This window comes from Scylla paramamosain, chromosome 17 (genome assembly GCF_035594125.1).
Source record: "Scylla paramamosain isolate STU-SP2022 chromosome 17, ASM3559412v1, whole genome shotgun sequence".
NCBI classification, from domain to species: domain Eukaryota; kingdom Metazoa; phylum Arthropoda; class Malacostraca; order Decapoda; family Portunidae; genus Scylla; species Scylla paramamosain.
In genome coordinates, this window is record NC_087167.1 from 12,108,509 (window position 1) to 12,124,728 (window position 16,220).

Genomic DNA, 16,220 nt, shown 5'->3' on the forward strand with positions numbered 1-16,220 from the left:
AAGGCATGACTTGCCTATCATGAAGCCATGTTGTGGATCTTTTATCAACCAGTGCTTATGCAACTTATGTATGTTACTGCTATAGACTCAAGAAATTTAGTTACAGTTGAAGGTATGCTGACTAGACAGTGATTTGACATCAATATTTTTTAGTTTTGAAAATGGGAAACTGTAATAATTTGTCTCCATGTTAATGGCATCTCTCTTTTATCTCATGATTTCCTAAAGATATAAACCAATGTTTCATTGATATGTCTTTGCATTCTTTTAATACTCTGGAATATAATTCATCTGGCCATGATAACTGAAACTTTCCAGTCTATTTCTTGTTTCACCATCCCTTAATTATGGGAATATCTATCAACTCATCATTATTCTCTCCCCTGAAAATCTACTCATTTTCTGGTATTTCATCCTTGTTTTCATGAGTGAAAACCAGTCATTTAGAACTTGATTCGTCAGGTGCCTCTGAATGAGATTTGATATATTTTCACAAACTTTTACATAAAATTTTTACAGTGCAATACTGTTACACTTCATTGTAACAACACAGTGTTATGTCATAAACACTGATTATAATGGACCATGATAGTACACTGCAAAGATGTCTAGATAACTTATAAATGTAGAGTTGAATCTGAGATTTCAGAGTGTTTTGTGTGATAGAAGAGCAATTGCAAATGAAAAGTTTGGTAGGAAACTAACAAATTTACTAGCTGAATGATGAAAAATTTTTGAAGGACTTGAAGGGATAAAAAGGAAAGAGAGCATGAAAGCATAGCATTTTGTGGTATTGTTGAATTTAAAAGAGGACTTGGAGCCTGAGACTTTTGCAGTAAGAATGGAATAAGAAATTAATGTTGAATCAAAACAGGTCATTGATCACAGAAGAGGAAGTGTAACATAATCATTGTTTGTACTATAAATAAATGTTGTTATCTTGTGCTTCCAGTCCCTGTCGGTTGAATGGGCTGAAGATGGAGTTCGAATTAATGCAGTTGCTCCTGGCAGCAATATTTATTCTCCAACAGCTGCCAGCAACTATGGAAACTTGAAAATCTTTGATCACGTGCGTGAAGGTATTCCTATGAAACGCCTTGGTACACCGCAGGAGGTGGGTGTTGCAGTTGCATTTCTTTTCATTGTAATGTTTTATCCCTTGATCTGTTTGTGTTATGTCATAAGCCTATCTGGAAGTGAATAAGTTCGTAAGGGGCTGCTGATGTTTACTGAGGTACACACACACAAATAAGTATGGTTACATTGGGGTCTCACGAATTTCACACAGAACCACCTGGTTGTCTCAGCAGCATTGGTAAGCATGTCTGTGTGTTGTGTACCAAAACATGGGTAGCCTCTTATCAGTGGATCTGTCTTTGGTGTCAAGTTGTATTGTGCTGAATGTGTAATGATACTGTTTTTTGAGTGTGTATACACCCCACAAATTTAATGTATTTTTACTTACAGCATTATAATAATCCCATGATAAAAAGTAGCATAAAGCAAAAAGTAGTATAAACGTTCTTAACTCTCCATGATTTCAACTCCCATTGTGTATCTTAATTATTCTTTAGTTGTTTTTACAACAAACTTTGATGTTCATAATATATAATATACATCATTCTTCTATCCAATGATCAAGAAACTCTTCTGTATTGTACAAATAAAGACAGAGAGGAAAAGTAAAGCCTAAAGAGTAGGAAACAGGCTTATTGAGCCATGGAGCAATCAGTGATAAGAAATTATTGAAGTAGCCTATGATTCACTTGTGAGCTAGGAATAAATTGAATATAGTCTCTCTCAATCTGACCCTCTAGGCACCTTTACAATGTACAGAAAATACAGTGCTATTATTCTTCTAACCTGGCCATATAGTTGTCCCAATCTGTCTAAACACCCTACTGAAAAAAAAATCCTGTTCCTGACATTAAAAGTAGAAATAAGTTATATAGACACATTCATCATATACTGATTATGAATGCAAAACTTCACCTTCAAACTTCATTATAACTGGACAAGTGAGATTGAATGCACAATGAATATATAAAAAAAAAAAAAAAAAAATGAATAAATAAAAATAGATAAATAAATGAAAAAATAAAATAAATAAATACTCAAATTTGATGTACATACTGTACAAGGTTACTGGATTTGTGGCCACAACTGTAACTATTAAGCCCATCATGTTGGCATTCTGTCATTAACTGGGTAAATTGTACCCTAAACACCTTTGGATGTAAGACCATGAGAAAGTTGAGTCTGGATGTTATAAACTTTGTAAAGGTAATTTTTGCCCTTAGCAAGCATTTTAGACTCATACAAATAGGAATTACTTAGGTTTCTTCTTTCCCACAGGTGGCAAGCACAGTATGCTTTCTCCTCAGCCCAGGAGCTGCCTTCATCACTGGAGCAACCTTCAGGGTGGATGGTGGTGCCAGCCTCTATTCATATCTCAACTGGAGGATTGATGGCAAGTCACACTTTATTACATTACTCTGAAAAAAAAAAATGCAACAATAATAATTTACAGCCAGTCACCAAAATTCTTTTGATTTGTTTTTAAATAACTTTTTAATAATATCTAATTGATAAAGGAAGCTGGAAAAAAAAAAAAAAACTAATTCTAAAAGGAATTTATTGCATTAGCAATATGCATTAACTGACTAGTAATCTTTAAAGGCAATAACATCCTTAATATTTGCATGGAAAAGAAAAAACAAAAGTGGGCTGTTAAAAGTTCTTGGCAAAGCAAATGCACAGCTGAAGCAGTTTGCATTGACACACAGGAATGCTATTCAGTGGTTATCATGGCATCTCTCCATAATTCCCATATGAGAGTGCAACATTTGGTTAAACTCTACAACAGGACCATAAAAAACTTGTATAGTTTTTAACTGAAATACCCTTGGATTTAATATCCTTATATTCTCTAAAACATCATATTAACCCACCTTTAGTATATAAAGTTCTTTCCTATATAATGCCATTCAAATGTTCTGTTTGTAATTATACAGTGTCAGCCTCCTTGAAGTCTGAATCAACTTCCTTTCCTCACACATATCTTCTCTACTGTAGTAAAAATACGAGTATATACAACACTGTTTGGGGACTGACATATATAGCATGGGCAAAAGGATGCTGTTATACATTTATTGGGCTAGGCAGAGATGGCTTGGGTTCCTTTCATGCTGTAGAACCTCTGTTAGGATGTCCTAAGCTAGCATGATGTCTGGCTCAACTTTCCCTGGCCTTTAGGGAAACCTTTTTGTCCTGCAAAGGAATAATGTGATATTGAACACCCTACAGTATAAGTAAAGATTGATATTTTATTTATTTATGATTATTTATTTATCTATTTTTTATGTAGGAGGGACACTGACCAAGGGCAACAAAAATCCAGTTAAAAAAAAAGGCCCACTGAGATGCTGATCCACGAATAGGGTCCAAAGCGGTAGTCATAAATTAAAGGATAAGTGTTGTGAAACCTCCCTCTTGAAGGAACACAAGTCATAGGAAGGTGGAAATACAGAAGCAGGCAGGGAATTCCAGAGTTTACCAGAGAAAGGGATGAATGATTGAAAATACTGGTTAACTCTTGCATTAGAGAGGTGGACAGAATAGGGGTGATGAGAATACTGGTTAACTCTTGCTTTAGAGGCGTAAACAGAATAAGGGTGAGAGAAAGAAGAAAAAGTCTTATGCAGCGAGGCTGCAGGAGGAGGGGAGGCATGCAGTTAGCAAGACTAGAGGAGTAGTTAGCATGAAAACAGCAGTAGAAGATAGCAAGAGATCCAACATTGCAACAATGAGAAAGAGGCTGAAGACAGTCAGTTAGAGGAGAGGAGTTGATGAGACGAAAAGGTTTCGATTTCACCCTGTCTAGAAGAGTGGTACGAGTGGAACCCCCCAGACATGTGAAACATACTCCATACATGGTCAGATAAGGCCTTTGTATAGAGTTAGCAGCTGAAGGGTGAGAAAAACTGGCAGAAACGTCTCAGGACGCCTAACTTCACAGAAGCTGTTTTAGCTAGAGATGAGATGTGGTTTCCACTTTAGATTATAAGTAAAGGACACACCGAGGATGCCCAGTGTAGAAGAGGGGGACAGTTGAGTGTCTTTGAAGAAGAGGGAATATTTGTCTGGAAGGATGTGTCAAGTTGGTAGTTGGAGGAATTGAGTTTTTGAGGCATTGAACAATACTAAGTTTGGTCTGTCCCAATCAAATTTTAGAGAGATCAGAAGTCAGGTATTCTGTAGCTTCCCTATGTGAACTGTTTACTTCCTAAAGGGTTGGACATCTATGAAAAGATGTGGAAAAGTATCATCAGCGTAGGAGTGGATAGGACAAGAAGTTTGGATTAGATGATCATTGATGAATAATATGAAGAAAGTGGGTGACAGGACAGAACTCTAAGGAACACCACTGTTAATAGATTTAGGAGAACAGTGACCATGCAGCACAGCAGCAATAGAACTGTCAGAAAGGAAACTTGAGATGAAGTTACAGAGAAAAGGATAGAAGCTGTTGTTTGGAAATTAAAGCTTTGTGCCAGACTCTATCAAAAGCTTTTGATAGGTCTAAGGCAACAGCAAAAGATTCAGCAAAATCTCTAAAAGAGGATGACCAAGACTCAGTAAGGAAAGCCAAATACTCGTACATAAAATTGAAGGAAATATTTATAAACAGCAACCTTTCCTTTGTCTTTATTTCAAATTTGTTTTAGAACTGAATTTACGGAATGGCAACCGAAGCAATTGTGTTCGAAATTTTGTTCGAAAAGGGAGGTGTTTGGCAACTGAGGTTCCACTATATTTCATTAACTTGAATGTACTGGTAATTTTCATTTATTTTCTCCTCAGAACACAAGAAACTCCCAGCCTACTCCTGGAATTACACACCACCGGAGCAAGAAGACCATGAGGAAACAGAAGGAAAAGATGCAGATTTGCCCAAAGCAAAATTATAGTAGAACACACCTGGTGAATAGCAAGTCTCTTCACCTACATACTGGATGAATGATGACAAAATGGAGATAAATGTATATACAGTTTATAACATGGTTTCTGTGTGTGGGAGTTTGTATATATGTGTGCATAAGTATGGGCCTTGTCTACTGGGCTTTTTTAGGAATGTTGATGTAGAATCTGGTCTGGTATGGATAAAGTACCACCAATAAAAGAAATACTGTCACTAGCAGTGTGAGGAAATATAAGACATGGTCTACGATTTACGGGAAATGACACATATGTTGGTATTACTGGTGTGAGAGGTGCCAAGTAAGAACATATACCCTCTACTTTGTAACATACATGGTAACTCTACCAGTTGTGACCCAAACAGGCTTGCCAACACTACCAACTGACCAATAGATGAAGGATTTTTTTTTATGTCATCCAACCCCAGGATGCTGTTGCTTTTTTTTTTTTTATTGGTGGTACATAGATGACTATTATATGGTGTATATAGGAGATGTATTTTATATGGGTAGGGTAACTTTGAAGCTCAATGTAATTGTACAATAGTCCATAAACTTTTGTTAGGTTTAGGCAACATCCATTATTGGCAAATATTTGTAAATTCTCTGCCTTGGCTATCTGCTTTATACTACAAAAATTCACAAAACCTTTCTTTTTATTACTAAATAAAAATTACAAAGCCTACTAGCTGCTAACCTACTGGCAAATAAACATACTCCTTGTTACCTGCAACATTGTTTTGTATGGCCTGCAGTTATGTTTGGGCTAAGTTATCTCCAGATAATTTTTTGTTGCTTGCATTGTAGTCCCAGTCTCTTGACCTTGTGCCTATAGGTTTTATATCATAACTTAAACTTAATCCAGCCATTGTGGAATTTAGTAGTCAGAGCATATTACTTGGTAGTCAATTAAATATTAGGAGCACAAACAAGCAATAAGACTAAGTAACATGCACAAAGTTGTCACTAAAACCTGCAGGATGAACTTTCTATTACCAGAAAACATTGTCTTCAGCTGTCCATGGCAATGTTATTTGAATTTTCATCCCTTGAGATTTTGATGTAGATAGTGAGTACTTACTGAAGTCCAATGGGTGTAAGATAATCATCTACCATTTATGTGGATTTTGTCTTAACGGAGCACATTATTATAAGATGTCATTACATGAACATGTTGATGGGATGCTAGCCACAACTTGGGAGTAGATTCATATTACTCACTTTATACATACAAGGAAAGCAGCAGTGTTACTAGTAGTGTTGTGTGCTGGTTAAAAAAGATGATAATCTACTTTCTCATTTGATAAGACCTGATACCTCCAAAAATGTAGTTCACCACAAGATTGTGTCAAAATAATAGTTTTACTGATAGTTTATAACTACAGAGGCAAAATGAGTAGGTGGAATATTATGCATTTTTCAACCAATACCCAACCCTACCTTGCATCACTATTGTCTCCCTTACAATTAATTTTGTGCTATCTTCATATGAGGAGTAGCTAGGGGTGATGTGCTCACCTGCAAGTTGTAGCCTGTGTTCTATCTACATAATGAAAAATAGGCGCGTTCCAAAGAGGTTTACATAAGCTTATGTAAGCTAACGGAGCAAGTTATTTGGGGGTGGTGATGTCACTGATGGTTAACAGAACCTCATAGTCCCAAGAGGTACAGTAGTATTCTTCCCTGCATTGGAGGGATGGGAGGGAGGGTTGCTGATAAACAAACAATCTCTGACTCTCACAGGACTCTACAGCCTCTCTTCTCTCTCCCCCTCTTGCTGCCTCCTTAAAACTTAATTTCTTCTATGAATAATGTTCACAATGTCTAGTACAGGGTTATCAATGTGCTCTTCTGCTAAGAAGAGCACTGTTGGTGGCCACTTTTGACCGCCAACAGAGAGAGGGGTTCAGGAAACACTGTACAGTAATAAAGATGTATGTACACAGGAAATAAACAGTTCACATAGGGAAGTCACAGAATACCTGACTTCTGATCTCTAAAAATTTCTGATTGGGGGAGAGCAAATTTTGTATTGTTCAGTGCTTAAAAAAATTCAATTCCTTCATCTCTCAACAGACAACTATCCCCTCTTTTTCAATGACACTCAACTGTCCCTCTCCTCTACAATAAACACCCTCAGTCTGTCCTTTATTTATAATCTAAACTGGAAACTTCACTTCTCATCTCTGGCTAAAACAGCTTCTATGAAGTTAGGCATATCGAGACATCTTTGCCAGTTTTCTCACCCTTCCAGCTGTTAACTCTGTACAGGTGCCTTATCCATCCATGTATGGAGTATGCTTCACATGTCAGGAGGGATTCCTCTCATACTGCTCTTATAGACAGGGTGGAATCAAAAGTTTTTCATCTCATCAACTCTTCTCTAACAAACTGTCTTCAGCTTCTTTCTCATCATTACAATGTTACATCTCTTGCTATCTTCTACCACTATTTTCATACTAACTACTCTTCTGATCTTGCCAACTGCATGCCTCCTCTCCTCCCACAGTGTCACTACACAAGACTTTCTTCTTTCACTCCTATTCTGTTCACCTGTCTAATGCAAGAGTTAAACAGTATTCTCAATCATTCTCTGGTAAACTCTGGAGCTCCCTACCTGCTTCTGTATTTCCACTTCCTATGACTTGTATTCCTTCAAGAGAGAGGTTTCAGGACACTTATCCTTTAATTTATGACTACCGCTTTGAACCCTATTCGTGGATCGGCATCTCAGTGGGCCTTTTTTTTTTTTTTATTGATTTTTGTTGCCCTTGGCCGGTGTCCCTCCTACATAAAAAAAAAAAAAAATGACTAACTTGAAATGTAAACAGTTGAAATCAATGGTTTTCATGTGTAATGTTCATGTAATAAGAACAAAAATTACTTAAAAAATGTCATCATCCTAAGTATATTTTAATTAAGAGAATAGAAAAGAAAAAAAGTTTTGTTGTGGCACTTTTCTCTCGATCACAGAATAAGTAACGGTGGTGTTGTGGACACACTCTTAAGCACAATCATCATCGTCATCATTCTGGGTGCTGCAAGAATAATCTAAGTATAACTAACTTGTGTCTCGCACTTCTCTGCGAGAAGTCCGCGTCCACTTCACTCTCCGCGTCCACTTCACTCGCAATTAGGTAACTGCTCTCGCAATTAGCGTTGAAATATTTAAGTTAAAACTACAGAGAATTCAATCAACATTTAAGTCATCCATCTAGGTAGGTTAAGAGGGTCTGATGGTGGCTGGCGATGTTCATTAGACGTCTTTAGAAACCCCGCTTCTTTGCATCTCCCATCCTCCACTTCTTCAACACGATGCAAGCCGATTCCATTTTCTCCCTCTTGCATACTATATCAGCTCCTCACCTAGGTTTTTAAGTAAATACATGCACATTTTCCAAGGATACACAAACGTTTTTACCTTGAGCATATTTACATAGTGATATAATAGAGGTCCGCCTGAGGGGCCGTAAAGGGAGGGAAGTAGAGGCAGCCAGGGGTGGTGTGAGTGGCTGGTGGAGGCTGAGTGGTCGCTGTGTAAGAGCCCGTATATCAAACAAACACTTGCGTCTTACTCCATTTCTAATACACTCTGGTTTAAATTACTGTAGTTATCAAGATTTCATAATTCTAATAATAGTTTAACGAAAATTCTGCAACATCAATGGGACAAAAACACCCAAGAGAACATGATTAATAATTTGTGGCCTATAAAACTTGTCTTTACGAAATCGAGGCATTTCAAAATGCGGACAAAGATGTGTACACCATGTACTGTGTTTTGGAAGTGCATCTAATGTGGAACACAAAATTATGCCTTCACAGACTTGTCTTAAGAGACAATGAAACACTACACAAGATCTGATGTGAGGATTTATGCGTGGTGCAGTGATGGTCAATAATCAACACTTTTCTACTGTGTATTGCGTGTTTTTCCTCAACCTGGAGTCCTCGAATCTTCTGGTAGTAGACTTACAAAACATAAAGGATTCTTAGCACATCAGAAGACCTGAAAAAGCGCTAAATAATGGAAGTACGTGCAACAGATAACTCAGCTTCCGGTCATGACTGTACGTGGCAGGATTTGGAACAATCTCCACCTTGTCGCGGTAAAGACTTGCGCATTCCCGTGACGAGGAGCTGAATTGGACAGGTGCAGCCATCATACTCAGGTAGGTTGAGCTCCAGTGAGAATAAGACGAAATGTGTTCCTCCGCCGGGACACCCTGTAAGGAAGAGTGGTGTGTTATCTTAGGAACTTAAAAGACTGCACAAGGCTAGATGACTTACACAGCAGCTTCACCATCCCTCCCTCCTCCCAGGCACTAAAACGAGGCATTTTTCCTGTGTGATAAGGAGGAAGAAGAGGAGCAGCTCGAACGACGTAGTCCAGTGGAAGTTTGAGGAGAAGAAAAGACGACTTCGAAATGTTTCTGGTTAACTAAAATTGTATTGATTTTGGAGAGAGAGAGAGAGAGAGAGAGAGAGAGAGAGAGAGAGAGAGAGAGAGAGAGAGAGAGAGAGAGAGAGAGAGAGAGAGAGAGAGAGAGAGAGAGAGAATCTGTCATAACCATCAGGCTTAAATGAACGAGTATCGCGGAACATCATGAGGCGTGTATGTTGAACTTTCATCCGAGTTGACCCAGTTTGCCAGGACTACAGTTACTAGTGCGCAGGTCACGACACGGCTGCTTCTGTTTGCTTATCCTGTCGTAATCCTTATTAAATCCCTAAACAAGAGGTACACCGCCTCCATTCGATCACAGCAAGAGCTACAACAAATGCAGCTTCTATCACCACCACAACAACTATCACCACAACCATCATCACTAACTTCACCACAACAATTCTGTTATTGCTACTCAACATAAACTACAGTACAGAAATAATGCGTTTAAATGCCGGACACACTCCACCTCAGCACCACCACCACCAATACTTAGGTCAGCCACAAAAATTGGTCTTCATTTCAAAATCAATAAACTGCAGTACAGAAATAATGCGTTTAAGTGCCGGACACACTCCACCTCAGCGCCACCACCACCAATACTTAGGTCAGCCACAAAAATTGGTCTTCATTTCAAAATCAATTATATTCATTACTCGGCCAGAAGCTCAATAAGCTGTCCACGGCAAGACGGTACACCAGGAGAGGCTACGAGAAGTGCACCGTAAAATAACACTGAGATACCAGTGTTTTTCCACCAACACGAGAGGAGGAGAAAAGAGAAAGAGAAAGAGAAAGAGAATGTGAATAAAATAAGGAAATCACAGCATAAAGGTAGTTACATTCGCTTCTTTTGGTTTTCTGGGGCTCCTACAATCAGAATGTGAAAATAAGGTAATAGGAGTTGCGGTAACATATGGGGCAGTAAAGTGCGGCAGGGCGAGCTAGATTACACAAGGCAGGGTCATCGCGAGGCGGGGTGAGAGGGGCGAGGGTGGATGGCGTAAGGGCGAGGGTGAAGGGGCGTGAGGACGAGGGTGGAGGGGCGTGAGGGTGGGGGTGGAGGGGCGTGAGGGCGAGGGTGGAGGGGCATGAGGGCGAGGGTGGAAGGACGCGGGGGCGAGGGTGGAGGGGCGTGAGGGCGAAGGTGGAAGAGCGCGAGGTTGGAGGGGCTTGAGAGCCAGGTTGGAGAAAAGCGAAGCAGTGGGGGAAAATGCGGCAGCAGCAAGAATGTAACCCTGAAACATTTCTTCACCAGAATTAAAATACTGAATTATTTATAATGGTCTTGTGAAATTTGGTGTGCGGTGTGTGCGCCGAGAGTTGCCCTAACAAGGTGGCGGCTGGAGTGGCCTCTTAGCCCTGCTCTCCAGGGGCTTGTAGTTATAAGATCTGCCAAAGTAAATAGTAGTGGAGGAGGGAAAGTAGGTAAAAAGACCGAGCGCAAAGGAAGGAGAGAAAACAACGGGGCTCACCACCACTATCACTGCTGTTGTGCTGGGAGGGTGGCAGTGTCAGTACTTGTACGAAAATTTGCTTTCAAATAAACTGTAGGAAAGTTTAAATAATGTTATGGATAATTATTTATGGAAGAAGTAAGGTCATAACGAAACTGCTCCACACTGGTTTACTAGCAAGGAAAGGGTTGAGAGAATGAAGACTGATGATCTCGTGTTATGATCACAGCCTAGTTATATTAATTTGGTTTATTTATTATGTCAGTGCACCTAACAACATATTCATGGATAGCTATCAATAATCTGTGAAGGCACGCGCTCACACGCTCACACTTATAGGGCAGATCATTCGACTTCCGCCCTTACTATTGTCGGTAAATAGGGATTGACCATGAAAGCTGATCAACTCGTGTCCCCACCTGTCCGAGGATAAGAACTTAAGAAATAAGGGAAGCTGCAAGAAGCGACCAGACTTGCACGTGGCAGTTCCTGTATGAAATATACCTACCTATTTCCACCTATATCATCCCCATCGATAAACCCGTCTAATCTTCTCTTAAAGCTCCCTAATGTCTTAGCACTAACAACATGATTACTGAGTCCGTTCCACTCATCTACCACTCTATTTGAGAACCAGTTTCTTCCTATCTCTTTCTTAAACCTAAATTTTTCAAGCTTGAACCCATTATTTCTTGTTCTATCCTGGTTGCTGATTTTAAGAATTTTGCTTACATCCCCCTTGTTATAACCCTTATACCGCTTAAAGACTTCTATCAGGTCCCCTCTTAACCTACGTCTCTCTAAATCAGTGATTCCCAAACTTTTTCTGGTCGTTACCCACTTTTCATACAAGATCCTTGTCCATGGCCCCCCCCGACACAACCATAACCCGTGACTACCGTGACTGTCTACAGTCCTACACTCATTAGGTCCATATAAAAACCACTCTAGCAAATCCTGTAATTTTATTGATTCCATTTGTTATTTTTTCTTTTGTTAATTATTAATAAAGGAATTTGTATTTTGCCTTAACTGAATCTCATATAATTATTGAAATGGTACTAAAGAAGTAATATAATGCACATTAAAAAATTCATACGTAGAGTAATTAAAAATTGCATTATTGTGAAAAGCTGTTTCAGCAATAAGCTAAACTCCTTTGGTTTTATTTATGCATAGCCTCAGATTATGGCCCCCTACATTCTGCTATATGGCCCCCCAGGGGGCCATGGCCCCCAGTTTGGGAACCACTGCTCTAAATTATGTAAATTTAACAGCTTCAGTCTCGCCTCGTAAGGAATACTCCTCATCCCCTGTATCCTTTTAGTCATTTTCCTCTGTACTGATTCTAATCTTTCCTGTAATGTGGGGACCAGAACTTGAATCTGTTCTCTGAATCATGCGATCAGTATCAACAAGTCACGTAACAAAAACCATGAAATGTAATAAGTGAAGGAAACTAAAAGTAAACGTGGACGTATGAAATGTGTAATATGTAACCTGGCTCATCGTGAACAAGTACCCGAGAACACAATGTGAAAAGCTGGAATTGTGTATAGTCGAGTAACATTGACACTCCTTACTATGTTCAGCGACTTCCCTCAATCTTGTGTCTTCTGATCGGCTTAGAATCCTGGTTGCCTGGTCTTATGAGGAGAATATCAGTAGATTCGAGGCATAAGATAGAAGGAAAACGTAAAACACACGAGGAGAGGACATGGTAATTTATACGATTTCTGACTTTGACTACGCCGTCGTGATTGTAATGGTTGCTGATTGGGAAGATCTACACGAGGCAATTCATACACCACAGTTCAACATGGCATTGCCTCAAGAGAACACCAACAGGATGAGTGGATATCCCTCAACAATAAAGTGTGATGGTTTAATGAGACGAATTGGAATGTCGCAATTAGACAAATGGAACTTATGGGGGTCTCTTGCATAAGTGTGGTAAAGCACGCAAGTCTTGCATTTTCACAGCAATATTATTACTTACGAAAAAAAGTTTCACATTGAAAAAATCAGGATTCACGGCTTAATAGAAAAAAAAAAAACATTTTAGGTTACCAGGGTAGACGTGTGTGTGTGTGTGTGTGTGTGTGTGTGTGTGTGTGTGTGTGCGTGTGTGTGTGTGTGTGTGGTGAGCCACAGGTCCTAACGTTTGATTGACTGACTTATTGATAGATTGACTGAATGGCGAATATCGCGAACACGGGCATGGAACCATCAAAGGTCACGCGGCGCGGGCCAGGCGTCAAAGGGAAGGAAGTAAAATAAACACCAGGTGGCAGAGTGACGGACGCAACAGGCAGATAGGCGAGGAGGGATGCAAAGTGACCAGTAAGTGAAGTCCCAGAAAAAAAAAAAAAATAGTGAGAAGCGGGCACATGCAAGGAAAATAGATAAATAAATTAGAATATTTATATATATATATATATATATATATATATATATATATATATATATATATATATATATATATATATATATATATATATATATATATATATATATATATATATATATATATATATATATATATATATATATATATATATATATATATATATATGAAACAAAACACTGTCTGTGTGGGTGTGTGTCCGCTTTTCACGGAAAAACCATGGAACTGATTGTAGAGGAGGGTCTCCCTTGATCCAGGGAGTGACATAGGTTATGTCTTAATTACTTCCAACCCAAAACTGCTAGATTATTCAGCCAAATCTGTCACCGTAACCCAATTCTTGATGGTGGCACCAGGTTAATGGCTACCGACAGAGAACATGCATAACAGTAGCCGGACGTATATTTTAGGTTCATTATAAAGTAAACTGTTTGGTTTATAGTTCTGGCGAACAAACGACTGCCTTAGGGTGATAAACCGTGCTTTGGAGAACCCGGGCAACGCCAGGTAATTCTGCTATTATATAAGTACTTGTGGTATTATTTTAGATTTACACCATCATACTTAACAAAATTGGGAATGTGATTTGCATACCTTACTAGATTCCGAGAAACTTTGTCCCCGAGTTTTCGTGGGAAATCAACAGTTTTCGAAACAGACGCGGGTACTTTCTCAAAAATCTCCCTAGACCCGATCCTGTAAGGTTAGGTTAGGTTAGGTTAGTATTTCTGAGGGCGGTCCAGGGGTTAGGTTAGGTTTGATTAATATCCCTGGGGCTGGGGGACCAGGGGGTGCAACCCCCCCCTAACTAGGTTAGGGGGGATTATAGTGGTGTAAATCTTAAAAATTACAGTTCTTGGCCTCCTGACTACTTCAGTACATTCACAGCCATCACCGTATCCATACATACATACATACATACAGTGTCCATGAGATAATAATGGGCGAGAGGTAAAAGAAAGAGTTCCCAACATGACTTACAGGCGTGGAGAGGCGGAAGTGTGTGAAGTGTGGTGCGGTATTTATGGAAGGGATGAAGGTGGCTGTGAAAGAAGTGAAGGAAGGTCAACATTGTTCAAGTCCATCGGAAGCGACTAAATACATTTCGGAAGCAAAATAATTGAATGTGGTGAATGTGAGTTGTGCGGAGGGATAGGGAAATCAGTCACACTCTGATCCATGAGAAAAAAAAAAAAAAAATCGAGCTACAGCAGACGTGTCGGCACCATCACATCCTGCAGCTACTGACCTGGTTTCGTTCTGTCAAACCCTCTCCACCCACACGCGTTCATATTGAAAAATCAAACAAAACATTAATCTGAGTCAATATGAGCCGTGTTTAAATACTTTTCAAGCTTTTTATTCGAAACATTTTCCTACATCATGATCCAACGGAATTTTACTTTATTTTTTAAATTTTATTTCTTTATTTTTATTTATTTTTTTTCAGACGATATTGACACATTCCTAAAAATTAACTTCGGCACTGGGACTTTAACATACTTTCTGATGCACGATAACAGCACTGTTCCGTCATCCGTTTCAATTTCAATGAGAGGATCGAGTCAGTGACCGACTGTGAAGGTCACCTGAACAAGGCTTGTTATCCTCCACTGTTTGTCTCTTTGTTATAGGTAACTGTTCACCAAGCCGTTTTAGACTAAACTACATATGGCACTACAAAATAGTTCAGATTAACAGCAAGCCGTTCTTTAAACGTGATTCAGTATGACTGGAAACGATTGACTAAGATCCTTCATAACTCCACACACACACACACACACACACTGGCAAACTGATCAGAACTACATTTTGTGATGAGAATGATAGTCCAGTAGCAAATCGAAAATGCCTCATTCAGCCCTTATCCCACCACCATCTCATCTAAGTTAGAGGGCCTGGTTGATCAAAGGGGACGGAAGCTATGACAGATTATAGCGTTTAGTTGGATTTGATTTAAAAAAAGCTCTCATCTTACGTGGCTACAACTGAAACGTGGCAGTTGCTTCAAATTGCACGGTAGTTAGCAACTTTGGGAGCTAGAAAAAGGAGAGTGGACGGGGTATCGAGGGAAGAAAAACGAGGGATTTCCAATGGTTTTTCATATGACCATCATTCTTAACTATTCAGTATATTTGGGAGAAGTGTACTTTTGACTAAGGACTGCATTACTACTCGAAGAATCAAAATATTGTTGTAACTGGCAGGAATCACCACTAATTTCACACATAAATAGAAACATTAAAATTCAACACGATCCACTCACCAAAAGATGCAATATTACTCAACCCATACTTAAAGGACGACATGTAGAAGAAATATAATGAAGTGAGCAGACCAGAAGGGGGCACAGTCACTCACCACGTCCACCTTCACCGGCTGCTGGGTGAATAGTGGAACACCTTGCGGAACAGGACCGGAGCCTCACAAATGGCAGCGCCACTGTCACCTCCCGCGCCACATTTAAAAGGCACACACAACATTATTAATCAAGTGTGGAGTTTTGGTAAAGGTGGAAGTTTGATAACTATTTCATGGTGGATGAAGGTGTGATGCAGTGTGCACCGATGACCAGTGCTTGCAGTAAACGCATTCATGGGCATCATTATCATACTATCTGATTAACACTCGTTCGTACCAGTAATTGGATGGTTACGTACTAATCACTGCTTAATACTTGTTCATTATTTGGAGGATGATTAAGCTGTTTAATCTACAGGCTACAAAATGAAAGAAAAAATAAAAAGAAAAGAAAAAGGAGTATTTAAATAGATAAACACTAATAGATAGATGAAGGAAAAAACTCAATAAAAAGACGAATAAAATAATGAATGAAAGAAGCCACTGCTGATCCTCAACAATCTATTCAACTTTCATCCTACACTGCGAAGCAATGGTTACTAGCTAACATTCGTAACCTCATCGAAACA

At 39.1% G+C, this 16,220-nt stretch overlaps 1 protein-coding gene and 1 long non-coding RNA gene across 14 annotated transcripts in view; one reads left to right on the plus strand and one right to left on the minus strand.

Moving 5' to 3' along the window:
• The window catches only part of LOC135108490 (peroxisomal trans-2-enoyl-CoA reductase-like), a 23,055-nt gene extending 17,343 nt beyond the window's left edge, over positions 1 to 5,712 (plus strand). For all 13 annotated transcript variants that reach the window (XM_064019572.1, XM_064019576.1, XM_064019573.1 and 10 more), the window contains 3 exons: positions 953 to 1,114; positions 2,356 to 2,470; positions 4,864 to 5,712. In XM_064019572.1, the coding sequence (XP_063875642.1) occupies positions 953 to 1,114; positions 2,356 to 2,470; positions 4,864 to 4,970 (384 nt within the window). In that variant the 3' untranslated portion in view covers positions 4,971 to 5,712. The remainder of the gene's footprint in view (positions 1 to 952; positions 1,115 to 2,355; positions 2,471 to 4,863) is intronic.
• On the minus strand, positions 1,695 to 15,780 carry LOC135108491 (uncharacterized). The gene is made up of 3 exons (XR_010272301.1): positions 15,652 to 15,780; positions 9,080 to 9,205; positions 1,695 to 2,495 (listed from the first exon to the last, which is right to left on the minus strand). It is a non-coding gene; the product is annotated as an uncharacterized LOC135108491 (long non-coding RNA).
• Between the last annotated feature and the right edge of the window lie 440 nt (positions 15,781 to 16,220).